The following is a 13,270-nucleotide window of genomic DNA, read 5'->3' on the forward strand; positions in this document are numbered from 1 at the left end:
CGAATCGTCGCCGTATTCCTGCTCCCGCTTATACCATCGGAGATAAGGTTTGGTTGGCTACACGGGATCTTCCTCTACGGACTGATTCGAGGAAACTGTCACCAAAGTTCATTGGTCCGTTTGTGATGGAGAGAATCATTAACCCTGTTGTGGTCCGACTCAAATTGCCGACAACGCTTCGAGTACACCCCACCTTTCATGTCTCCTGCCTCAAGACGGTTCTCCTCAGTCCTCTGTTGCCCCCTCCTCCTCGTCCTCCTCCTCGGATGATCAGAGGTGGTCCTGCCTACACGGTGCGCCGCATAATGGATTCCAGACGGCGGGGTCGAGGTTTCCAATATCTCGTGGATTGGGAAGGATATGGTCCAGAGGAGAGGAGTTGGATTCCTCGGCGTCAGATCCTTGATGACGACCTGCTTCGTGACTTCTACCGCCTCCACCCTGGCGCTCCAGGTAGTCCGCCCGGTGGCGTTCGTCGGAGGGGGGGTACTGTCACGAATCCCGCTTCCTGAGTCTGTGTTTGCCTGTGTTTCTGTCCTGGAGTGTGTTTCCGGTGTCCTGGAACGCACCCTGTCTGGTTGCCGGGCGAATTAGCTTGTTGGGAGATCGATGTTGACCCGCAGCTGTATCAGTAATCTGCACACCTGTCCTGATCATCACCTCTCCCCTTCAAAAGCTCTGACCTGACATCCATTCCCTGCCGGATCGTTAGCCATGAACAGTATGTTGTGCCATAGTATCAGCCTCAAGTTGGATAGAATTTGTTTTGTTGTTTTTTACGTATTGCTTGCCTTAAACTTACCTCCGTTTGTTCTGTCTTCAGTTACTCACCCGGATCATTTACCCCATTCCCGCCTGGTCGTCGGAGGATTCTGCTACCCCATTGGATCCACCTATTTACTCCCATCAACTCACCACCGCTGCCCGCTACGCCACCTGGATATATCTACCCATTCACATTCACTTGTAAATAAATACTCACCTTCTTCCTACTCTCCTTGTCCTGGTCTGCTTCTGGGTTCGATTTTGAAAGAATGTGACACTGATATACACCTTGGTAAGTACTTACAGCCAGTAGTTAAACTTCCCTTGGCTGCAGGAAAAATAAATAAGTAAATTCTATAGTAACTGTTATGGACAGGGGAGTAAAATTAGTATTCTTGAACCTTTCAGTTGTGAAATCTCCATGTCTACAAGTCCAAAATGTTTCATTTCTGCCTTTTAACATTTTAGCTGCCTGTGTGAGGTTGATATTATTAGAGGAAGATCTATCACTGGAAGGGTCCAGGTTAACATACTCTGATGATGGGCATGTTAACTTCAAAAAGATGTCTTGGTCAAATTTAGGCCCATACACATTCACAATGGTAATGGGCTCAGTGTTACTGAAACCTTGAAATGGTCACAAACCTACCCCCTTGGTCTTTAATCTGAGATTGTATCTGAAAGGGGCAATGCTTATGGCCACCCCTCCTCCCGAGAGGTGAAAGATGAATAGTACACTTGACCCACCCACTCTCTCTTCAGTTTATCATGCTCAGAGTCCCAGGTGTGTCTCCTGAAGAAGATCTATATCAACCTTACGCTGCTTTAGATCATTCAGAATGTGTTTGCGCTTGACTGGGCATTTAGTACCCATAATGTTAAGTGACTGGGCATTTAGTACCCATAATGTTAAGTGGCATAAATGTATAGTTATTAGGTGCCGACATCTTTAAAGAAAATAAGAAATAGGGAAAAGGAAAGAAACAAAATTGCGTTGAGTGTATACAACTTGGACAAAATGAAATTATGAAAGTATAAAGTAGTAAACATCTCATTAACTAATAGCCTGACCCTACCACAAACCCACCCAACCCCCTCCCCAACTGAGGGAGTTAAAGAACCCATATCCTTAGACACTAGTCTTTAAACTAGATGTACCTGCTATGCATATGCATAGAATTGGTCGAATTATTAATTAATTCTAAATTATATGTATATGGAATTAGAAGTACACTGCTCAAAAAAATAAAGGGAACACTAAAATAACACATCCTAGACCTGAATGAGTGAAATATTCTTATTAAATACTTTTTTCTTTACATAGTTGAATGTGCTGACAACAAAATCACACAAAAATTATCAATGTATATCAAATGTATCAACCCATGGAGGTCTGGATTTGGCGTCACACTCAAAATTAAAGTGAAAAACCACACTACAGGCTGATCCAACTTTGATGTAATGTCCTTAAAACAAGTCAAAATGAGGCTCAGTAGTGTGTGTGGCCTCCACGTGCCTGTATGACCTCGCTACAACGCCTGGGCATGCTCCTGATGAGGTGGCGGATGGTCTCCTTAGGGATCTCCTCCCAGACCTAGACTAAAGCATCCGCCAACTCCTGGACAGTCTGTGGTGCAACGTGGCGTTGGTGGATGGAGCGAGACATGATGTCCCAGATCAATTGGATTCAGGTTTTGGGAACAGGCGGACCAGTCCATAGCATCAATGCCTTCCTCTTGCAGGAACTGCTGACACACTCCAGCCACATGAGGTCTAGCATTGTCTTGCATTAGGAGGAATCCAGGGCCAACCGCACCAGCATATGGTCTCACAAGTGGTCTGAGGATCTCATCTCAGTACCTAATGGCAGTCAGGCTACCTCTGGCGAGCACATGGAGGGCTGTGCGGCCCCCCAAAGAAATGCCACCCCACACCATGACTGACCCACCGCCAAACCGGTCATGCTGAAGGATGTTGCAGGCAGCAGAACGTTCTCCACGGCGTCTCCAGACTCTGTCACGTCTGTCACGTGCTCAGAGTGAACCTGCTTTCATCTGTGAAGAGCACAGGGCGCCAGTGACAAATTTGCCAATCTTGGTGTTCTCTGGCAAATGCCAAACGTCCTGCACGGTGTTGGGCTGTAAGCACAACCCCCACCTGTGGACGTCGGGCCCTCATACCACCCTCATGGAGTCTGTTTCTGACCGTTTGAGCAGAAACATGCACATTTGTGGCCTGCTGGAGGTAATTTTGCAGGGCTCTGGCAGTGCTCCTCCTGCTCCTCCTTGCACAAAGGCGGAGGTAGCGGTCCTGCTGCTTGGTTGTTGCCCTCCTACGGCCTCCTCCAAGTCTCCTGATGTACTGGCCTGTCTCCTGGTAGCGCCTCCATGCTCTGGACACTACGCTGACAGACACAGCAAACCTTCTTGCCACAGCTCGCATTGATGTGCCATCCTGGATGAGCTGCACTACCTGAGCCACTTTTGTGGGTTGTAGACTCCGTCTCATGCTACCACTAGAGTGAAAGCACCGCCAGCATTCAAAAGTGACCAAAACATCAGCCAGGAAGCATAGGAACTGAGAAGTGGTCTGTGGTCCCCACCTGCAGAACGACTCCTTTATTGGGGGCGTCTTGCTAATTGCCTATAATTTCCACCTGTTGTCTATTCCATTTGCACAACAGCATGTGAAATGTATTGTCAATCAGTGTTGCTTCCTAAGTGGGCAGTTTGATTTCACAGAAGTGTGATTGACTTGGGGTTACATTGTGTTGTTTAAGTGTTCCCTTTATTTTTTTGAGCAGTGTACATTGACTGTTCCTTGTAGCATGAAAATATTGTTTGTCAAGTAAGAAAAGACAATTTGATTACAACAATAATGACCGTAATATTTAACCCCACTTGAGCATGTCTCAACAACAACAAAAAACTTGGGTGCATCCATAGTCACCAACAGAGCCTACCCTGCCTCAGTATCACTAGCATACATCTCTAACAGTAAACAAGCAAACGTAATAGTAGCTAAAATTCCCCAAAGTAATAACATAGTTTGGCTTGAAACCCAGTCAAAAGCCACATAACTATTTAACGAAATCCGACCTCTCTGCGTAAAATAAAAGTGTACAGCAAAAATGTAACTACCTGGCATAGTGTGGATGTTTAGTAGTTATAGTTACACCCTTGTAAACCTAGCGAGCTGGCTAAATAGCACAGCCAGCATTAGCTATGATCCAACTTTACCTCTTCAGTCAATATCACGCTAGCCATCTAGCCAGCCGTTTCCTGGAGGGGGTAGATCCAGAATTTTGGGAATCCATTCCTGTAGAAAGGAGATTGCTTCTCTTCCCTCCACGGCCTCCGGGAAACCTTGAAGTCTCGTAAAAATAAAATGTGTCCTCGAGTTTAGAGATGGCGTCTTCCAACCTCTTGTATTTTTAGTCCATTTCCTCGCGGACGTCCAGATTGGCAGCCTGGTGGTCAGCATGGTCTTTTTCTAACTTTGTCACTCGTCCCTTTGTGACTTTCTGGTCTTCGTGGAGTTTATCGACCAGTACATCAATTTCGCTGAGGCGTTCAGAAAGTGCCTCTTGGATTTTTCTTTTACCTTTGTCCATCTCCATTCTGAAGCTGGTGCTTCTTCCAAGCTAGCATCCTCTGAGGCCAAAGAAGGGCTGTCAGAGAGAGGCATTTTTCCATGCTTCATCTGAGGCTTTGACATATTGGGCATCTTTTGCTTTGGCGATACAGTAGATGTTTTAACTTCCAACTCACTATTAACGAACAGGGAAACCGTGTCAAAATGCCTTCATTTTTTGAAAGTTCGAGGACGCTACGCAGACACGTCTTGTTAGAGCTTCGCCATTTCGTCGGAAGTCCCATGAAGACACAGTCTTGAAAATCTGTGTCATCGCATGTCACTGAAATTGCGCACCTGCTAAAATTGGTTTCCTATTGAACATACTTCTTTCCGAAAGATTTATTATAGTTTGATTTCATTTTAGGGTTTCTGAGGAGTAAATACAAATGTCTTTTGACTTGTTGAAACTAAGTTCAGGGGTAGATTTTTGGATTTCTTTCTCTGCATGTTGAACGAGTGGATTACTCAAATTGATGGCGCCAACTATACAGACTTTTTGGGATATAAAAAATAATTTTATCTAACAGAACAACACTACATGTTATCTCTGGATTTTTTTTTTATGTGGGGCGCCATCCTCAAACAATCGCATGGCATGTTTTCACTGTAATAGCTACTGTATATTGAACAGTGCAGTTAGATTAACAAACTTTCAGCCTATATAAGACACTTATGTACCTAAATGTTTAACCGCTATAATAACTATTAGAATTTATTTGAGCCAGTGGTACACTAATCCCGATTTTTTTTTTTTAAACATCTGCTAACCATGTGTATGTGACCAATAACATTTTATTTGATTTGGCATTAACTGTTCAGATGAGACGTAAATCAGGCCATAATGGTCAAATCGCTGCAACAACAAAAAAACTACTAAAGGACACCAATAATAAGAAGATTACTTCTTAATCTGTCTTTGGTCTGATGAGTCCAAATCTGAGATTGTTGGTTTCAACCGCCATGTCTTAGTGAGATGCAGAGTAGGTGAACGGATGATCTCTGCATGTGTGGTTCCCACCGTGAAGCATGGAGGAGGTGGTGTGATGGTGTGGGGGTGCTTTGCGGGTGACACTGTCTGTGATTTATTTAGAATTCATGGCACACTTAACCAGCATGGCTACCACAGCATTCTGCAGCGATAATAAATAGTAAAAAATAGATAAAAAATAGTAAAAAAATAAAGAAGAACCCTTGACTGAAAAGGTGTGTCCAAACTTTTGACTGGTACTGTACTCATAATTAAATGGAACACCTTCAGGTAAAACACTGCACATCATTAATGATTTCCTCCCAGATAATTAACCAACGTACCTCAAGCCATGTGACCACGGTGGGGCCATCCCATGAGGCAAAAGGCAGACCCTGACGACAGGCTTGTTCTAGCAGGTCTTGTTTCTTCCTGCTGCGGCGATCTTTCTCCACGGTGCCAGTTCCCATCTTGGCAAGGCCCAGGGGGTCGGCTGATCCCAGGTCATCAGAGGGCGTGGAGGCTGAGGTCAAAGGTCACTGCTTAAACCACAGGTGTCAACTCATTCCACGGAGGGCAGAGTGTCTGGGTTTTCACTCCTCCCTTGTACTTGATTGATGAATTAAGGTCACTAATTAGTAAGGAACTCCCCACACCTGGTTATCTAGGGCTTAGTTGAAAGGAAAAAACCTACAGACACTAGGCCCTCCATTGAATTAATGAGTTTGACACTGGCTTAAACCACCTCTGTCTAGGACAATGTTCACCATCCCTGTTCCTGGAGAGCTACCCTCCTGTAGGTTTTCGCTCCAACCCCAGTTGTAACTCTCCTGATTCAGCTTATCAACCAGCTAATTATTAGAATCAGGTGTGCTATATTAGGGTGGAGTGAAAACCTACAGGACTGTAGCTCTAAAGGAAAAGGGTTGGAGACCATGTCTAGGAATACTCCACATGATTACTGGAAAATCGGTTTTGCCATCGGTTTTTCTTCTCAAAACTGAAAGTAGCTGACCTTGTTGTATATGTCTTTAGGGTAAATGATATTACTGTTATATTGTGAATAATAGTGTATACTGTATAAGTGTGCAGGCAACCTTACATTGTTTCTAACCCTCATAATACACACATGGTTAACACTCTATATTTACTTACCCAGAGAGGCAGACTGACTCCCAGGTCCTCCAATCCTCCCTTTCTCCTTCTTTCCAAACAGGCGTCCAATGGAGGACTTGATGCTCTTCTTCTTGCTGGCTTTGTGGAGAGAGTCCTGACTACTGGTGGTTGGACCATCAGCAGACAGACGGACAAATTAATCTCAGAACATCACTGGTGACACATTACTGATCTAGTTGGTAATCTATTCTATATGTATTCTATTGGCTAGCTATTTTATATATATATTTTTTTCTTTATTTCAACGGGAAGTGAATTATATTACCTAGCTTCCTAACAAACACCACACTAAAGTCATTTCTGTACCTGCAGAATTCGCGGTGATCATCCAGCCCTGCACCTGGGTGTGTGTGAGTCATTCTGTCTAATCGTAGAGCGCAAGGAACTGGAGGGGTAGAGTCAATCAGGGCAAGCGCCCGGCAGTCGTCGCTCTCTTTGCTGTTCTGTATTGACAGAGAATGAGTTCAATTGAGTCACTGTAGACAACTCTAATACATTTTAATTGCTGTAGGAATATGTGTTCATTCAAGTAACTGTGCTAGTTTAATTCATTTGGAACCCTATAGACAGTTCAACCCATTTAAATCACATTAGAAAACTATTTTTATTTGTTGTACTGTAAACAATTCAGCTCATTTAAGTCACAGCACACTTGAGACTTGCAGCAACAATAATACCAGATTGACATAATTGTTTTTCTCGTGCAGCCACATGAGAATATATTTAGAAGACCAAACACACAAACAAACACAGTGTAGAAATAAAGAAGAGGCTCCTTTACCCAGCGGGTAAAACTATTGAAATGATGTTACAACTAGGCTATAACCAGTTCTGATTGTAAACTGACATATGTCATTTCAACTAGCCTGACCCGTTGGGGAGCAACAACCAATAAGCGCACATTGAAATGCTAGATGTGTCCAAACACAGACAGCCACCAGCAGTACGGTACTGTACCTGTCTGTCTGACTCTCGGGCAGGGGAATGTGACAGTTGGGGGGTGGAATGTCCAGAGCTAGGGGGAGACGGGGAGGCCAAGGTGGAGGAAGTGAGGGAGGAGGCCATGTAGCCCCTCCCCACACTCTCCCTGCCCCCGCCCAGTGAGGAGGGGGGGAGAGGGTTGGAGTCCATGGCCACGCTGCTCACCCGGCTCTCAATCTCCTCCGCCCTCAGCTCAGTGCTCTCCTTCTCCTCCTGGATCAGCCTGAGAGGAGAGTGGAGGAGAAAGGGGAGGAAAGGAAGAGTGATGAGACAGAAAGGGGCAAGTGGAGGGCATTGGAGAAGTGAGGAAATGAGAAAAGAGGAGAAGAAAGAGAAGGGAGAAAAATAGGAAAATTACTTCTGAGGATAGCTCAAAGAGATGTTTGCGGTATCACTATTTTATAATATGCATGTGCAATAAACCTCTAGCTTGAGTAAAGCAAGGGAGTGTGAGTTTTTCCATCTGTATCGGTGTTATTATTCACTCCTGGTTTAGACAAAGCAGAGTGGAAAAGCAAAGAGAGGTCGATATTTAGAAATTGTTTTGACCTCTGGATCACCCATTGAATGGGACAGAGGATATAGTAAGAGTGTAGTTTATTGACGTATTTCTGAGGCAATTTTAGGTCCGTTAGGAATTCAGTCAAATCCTGTTTGTGTTGTACCAGAAGACTTACTTGATCTCCTTGTTGATGGCCTCCAGTTGCTCCTGCAGCATGATGGCGAGGGTCTGCACATCCGTCTGTCCACTGGGCGAGAGCAGCTCCGAGCCAAACAGGGTCTCCCTGTCCTCCTCGTCGTCTGAGCAGACCCCCTCAGTTCCCCCCTCAAACCTGGGACCCAGCATGGTGCCACTGTCCCTTTCTCCATACTGCAGAGAGATCGAGGAGGAGAGAAAAAGAAAGAAAGAAAGAAAGGGAAAAGAAGAGATGACTTGGAATGCTGTTAGCTACACTGTAAAATATTTATTGTAAAATGTACAGTAAGACAGGGTTTCCCAAACAAAGCTGATGAGTTGGTTATTTGAAAACCCGCTGTGAAACGTTTCACTTAAATTGGCACAGGACTCTCACTAACGGGTGCAACAAATATAGCCACTTCAAGGCATGCCTTAAAATATGTTAATGAGCCAGCGATTATTTCCCTCCCACAATGCACCATAATTTACATTACGCTACATCAAATATACAGCAAAACAGTACTTTATTGTTGAATTGCATTGAAAAACTATTCATAAATTGCTGATAGGGAATATGTAATTATATATTACAGCATGCCAATTGATATTTGGTGTTTTATATCACTTGCACTTTAGGCCTCAACAAAGGCTTCTAAACTGACAAGTGATTACAGGGCAAAACAGATCAAAAGGACATGGCTAGCCAATCAACCATTAACGGTTTGAGACTAGACGCCACACTGATCTGTCCCCTATATTACTTAAATTATTAGGGACCCACTTCCACATATCAGCTAAATTCCAAAAACATTCTCACTAACAGGTACAACAAATATAGCCTCTTACAAGACACCCCTAAAAATATGTTAATGAGTCAGAAACAACAATACTATGCACCCACTAGTGTACAAATGGTTTTTGGAGCTCCAAAAATACATTATTGTACTGTATTCTGAATTATTGTAAATTACTGGCAGAAAATAGTAAGTTACTGAAAATATTTGTAGAAATTCTTCTAATACAGTCTATTACTGTATTCTGTGGGGGTACTGTCACATTCCCCTGCCCGAGAGTCAGACAGGTACAGTACCGTACTGCTGGTGGCTGTCTGTTAATTCTGTAAAACACATTTATGGTATTTTACTGTGCATTCAACAGTGTTTTACTGTTGAAATTAAATGTCTTACAGTGTACTTTTATCCTTGCATGTCAAATCAAGACTCAAACGAAATGACCCCAATGTGTAGGAGTGACAGGTCACTCAGTCAATCATAAATCAATAAAACACAAAATTGGGCGCCACCCAGAGAGCTAGACTGATCCAAGACTGTACATTGTGGGACAGGAGTTGAAACCCTTACAAAGGCAGCAAAGCTGTTGAAATGTTGGTATTTATTTAATTGCATTGGACCACATACAGTGCCTTCGGAAAGTATTCAGACCCCTTGACATTTCCCACATTTTATTACGTTAAAACCTTATTCTGAAATGTATTAAATAGTTTTTTCCCCTCATCAATATACACACAATAGCCGATACTGACGAAGCAAAAACAAATATTTTTTAACATTTTTGCTAATGAATAAAAAAAAAATGAAATATAGAATTTACACAAGTATTCAGACCCTTTATTCAGTACTTTGTTGAATCACCTTTGGCAGCGATTATAGCATTGAGTCTTCTTGGGTATGACGCTACAAGCTTGGTACACCTATATTTGGGGAGTTTCTTCCATTCTTCTCTGCGAATCCTCTCAAGCTTTATCACAGCTGCTGCACAGCTATTTTCCGCTCTCTCCAGAGATGTTCGATCAGGTTGAGGTGCAGGCTCTGGCTTGGGCCACTCAAGGCATTCAGAGTCTTGTCCCAAAGCCACTCCTGCATTGTCTTGGCTGTGTGTTTAGGGTCGTTGTCCTGTTGGAAGGTGAATCGTTACGCCAGTCTGGGGCCCTGAGCACTTTAGAGCAGGTTTTCATGAATGATCTCTCTGTACTTGGCTACGTTCATCTTTGCCTCGATGCTTACTAGTCTCCCAGTCCCTGAAAAACATCCCCAAGCATGTTGCTGTCACTACCATGCTTCACTGTAGGGATGGTGGCAGGTCTCTTCCAGACGTGACGCTTGGCATTCAGGCCAAAGAGTTCAATCTTGGTTTCATCAGACCAGAGAATCTTGTTTCTCATGGGATGAGTGTCCTTTAGGTGCCTTTTGGCAAACTCCAAGCGGGCTGTCATGTGCCTTTTACTGAAAAGTGGCTTCTGTCTGGCAACTCTACCATAAAGGCCTGATTGGTGGAGTGCTGCAGAGATGGGTGTCCTTCTGGAAGGTTCTCCCATCTCCACAGAGGGCGGCCAGCTCCAGAAAGACTCTTGGTGGTTCCAAATGTCTTCCATTCAAGAATGATGGAGGCCACACTGTGTTCTTGTGTACCTTCAATGCTGCAGAAATTTTTTGGTACCCCTTCCCAGATCTGTGCCTCAACACAATCTAGTCTCGGAGCTCTACGGACAGTTCCTTCGACCTTATGCCTTGGTTTTTGCTCTGACATGCACTGTCAACTGTGGGACCTTACATTGACAGATGTGTGCCTTTCCAAATCATGTCAAATCAATTGAGTTTACCACAGGTGGACTCCAATCAAGTTGTAGAAACATCTCAAGGATGATCAACGGAAACAGGAGGCACCGGAGCTCAATTTCGAGTCTCATAGCAAAGGGTCTGAATAATAATGTAAATAAGGTGTTTCAGTTTTTTTATTTAGCAGAAATGTAAAAAAAAACAGTTTTCGCTTTGTTATTATGGGGTATTGTGTGTAGATTGCTGAGAATTGTTATTTATTTAATCCATTTTAGAATAAGGCTGTAACTTAACAAAATGTGGAAAAAGTCAAGGTCTGAATACTTTACGAAGGCACTGTAAATGCGCAGCCTTTCTTTTCTAGGAGTTGGCTATAGCCAATACGTTATGGGACCAGGCTACTAGGGAGCTACAGTACTGTAGATAGTCCATGAGATCCTCACCTTGTTGCTTTCATCCCTAGGGGAAGCCCATCGGCCACGGTGTGCCCTCCAGACCACCACACCACAGGAGGAGCTGCCATAGCCGGCTGGGAGGGAGCCACCACCCTGGGGGTACCGGAGCTCTGAGGCACTCCCTGAAAGAGATCTTCAAAATAGATTGGAAGGAAGTGAGCTCACATTGCTCGCCCTACAGCATTGGTCACAAACAGTCGATCGCAATAGAATGGTCGATCTCCAAGGCATTCCTAGTTAATGGAGAAGCATTTCTATAATAAAGCCTTGCATTCCTACTTTTTTCTGTCTTGCGTTGTTGGCAGTAGGTGCATTTGTTTCCGTTGCCCTGAACACCGGGTAGGTGAAGTATTCCCATTTTGAACCATTTCATGTGTCTGAAGGTACAAACTCTGCCTACTCGGCATGCTCGGAGAGCAAATCAAGTGCACCTATAGACTTTCTTGTTGATACTGTGATTCCAAAATATCTAAAACCATGACTAGAAAGAGACTGCCAACAAATACAGCAGTGCTGTTTTTTATGAGTGAGTTCATGTTTGTTTCATTCAGCACAGTCAATACTTTTTATTCAACACTTTATAAGCCATGAAAGGCGCTGCTCCACTTGCGCTGCAACCAGTACTGCAGCTTCAATTAATGAGTAGCAAAGTGTATCGATAGGCTTGCGTAGTTATTATTAGCGGGTGTGTTTTTTAATATCGTGGAATATTTCAATATTTTTTATGGATAAAAATGCTAAAAATGTTTTTTTTTTCTCTCATGTCAAACTACCAGGAAGTCTGAAAAGACAGGTTGAGTGGGCGGGAGCTAGTAGGATGTTAGGGTGGGGGGGAGCTCACCTTGACTGGCGATTCTTTGAAAACATCTACAGTACAGTACCAGTCAAAAGTTTGGACACACCCACTCATTCAAGGGTTTTTCTTATTTTTACTATTTTTTACATTGTAGAATAATAGTGAAGACATCAAAACTATGAAATAACACATATGGAATCATGTAGTAACCAAAAAAGTGTTAAACAAATCAAAATATATATTATATTTGTGACCCGATTCAGGAAACTAGGTGTATGTCTCAAGTCACAACTTCACAGGAGAGCCGGTTGATGGTAAAAAAATATATATTTTTATCAAAATACGTTTTTTGGCAGAAATGCCTTCTCGAACATGTGAACTTTCCTGTGCCTTAAAAAAACGTGTATGCCATCTGTAAATACGAATAAAATTGTGAAATTACGAGCCTTGTTGGTTAAGCCACATAAAAAGATAGCAATTTTTCCACTAGCCATGATTGGCTGAGATAATGAGTGGGCTGGACATGCTGAGAGAGGACTTCGGATTGGCCATATTCAAGATTTATGTCTATTTTAGCTCATCAGTCTGTGTTGGTAATCCAGTCGAACACGGCATTTAAAAAATATATATTGTGTAGTGGAGCTGCATAAGTGTTGTTCTCCACTTTCTGGAGGATCAAGTTTTGAAATCAGTGGAATTTGAGTCTGATAGCTAAAGAGATGGCGATAACACCTGTCTCCGGATTAAATCTTCAAACTAAGGGCAACCGTGGCATGGCATTCCTGACAGGTAGACACGTCCATCATGCATAATGATGTATACAGGTAAGATAGTCTAGCGTTAATTAGCTCCATTTTCACATATTATACGTTTCTAATTTTGACAGAAAGTGGTTTTATTTCAAGCTAAAGTGTACTGTTAGCTAGCTAGCTAATGTTAGCTGGCTGGCTCCCTAGCTGATATTATTATTTGTTTCCCAGAGCCGCTTGCTTTTCTAGTTAGAGCCTAGAGTTAGCTAGCTAACATTGAACCTGGTTGGTTAGCTCCCAGCACTGTGGTATTGTTGTAACTTTGTTTATTGTTGTTTAACTAGCTAATGATAGCTAGCTGGCTCGTTAGCTAACGTTACGTGACATGTGTGATCTTAAATGTTGTTTACCTTGCTAGCTATATGTCTTAAACTGAAGTGTACTGTTAGCTACCTAGCTACCATTAGCTGGCTGGCTCCTTAGTGGAGGT

General features: G+C 43.2%; 1 protein-coding gene across 2 annotated transcripts in view; it reads right to left on the minus strand.

Annotated features, from left to right (window-relative positions):
• The window catches only part of LOC139377471 (liprin-alpha-3-like), a 67,540-nt gene that overhangs the window by 23,327 nt on the left and 30,943 nt on the right, over positions 1-13,270 (minus strand). For both annotated transcript variants that reach the window (XM_071120503.1, XM_071120502.1), the window contains 6 exons: positions 11,224-11,368; positions 8,203-8,396; positions 7,502-7,748; positions 6,851-6,987; positions 6,524-6,645; positions 5,713-5,891 (listed from right to left, as the gene is read on the minus strand). In XM_071120503.1, the coding sequence (XP_070976604.1) occupies positions 5,713-5,891; positions 6,524-6,645; positions 6,851-6,987; positions 7,502-7,748; positions 8,203-8,396; positions 11,224-11,368 (1,024 nt within the window). The remainder of the gene's footprint in view (positions 1-5,712; positions 5,892-6,523; positions 6,646-6,850; positions 6,988-7,501; positions 7,749-8,202; positions 8,397-11,223; positions 11,369-13,270) is intronic.

Source organism: Oncorhynchus clarkii, chromosome 20 (assembly GCF_045791955.1).
Source record: "Oncorhynchus clarkii lewisi isolate Uvic-CL-2024 chromosome 20, UVic_Ocla_1.0, whole genome shotgun sequence".
Taxonomy (NCBI): Eukaryota; Metazoa; Chordata; class Actinopteri; order Salmoniformes; family Salmonidae; genus Oncorhynchus; species Oncorhynchus clarkii.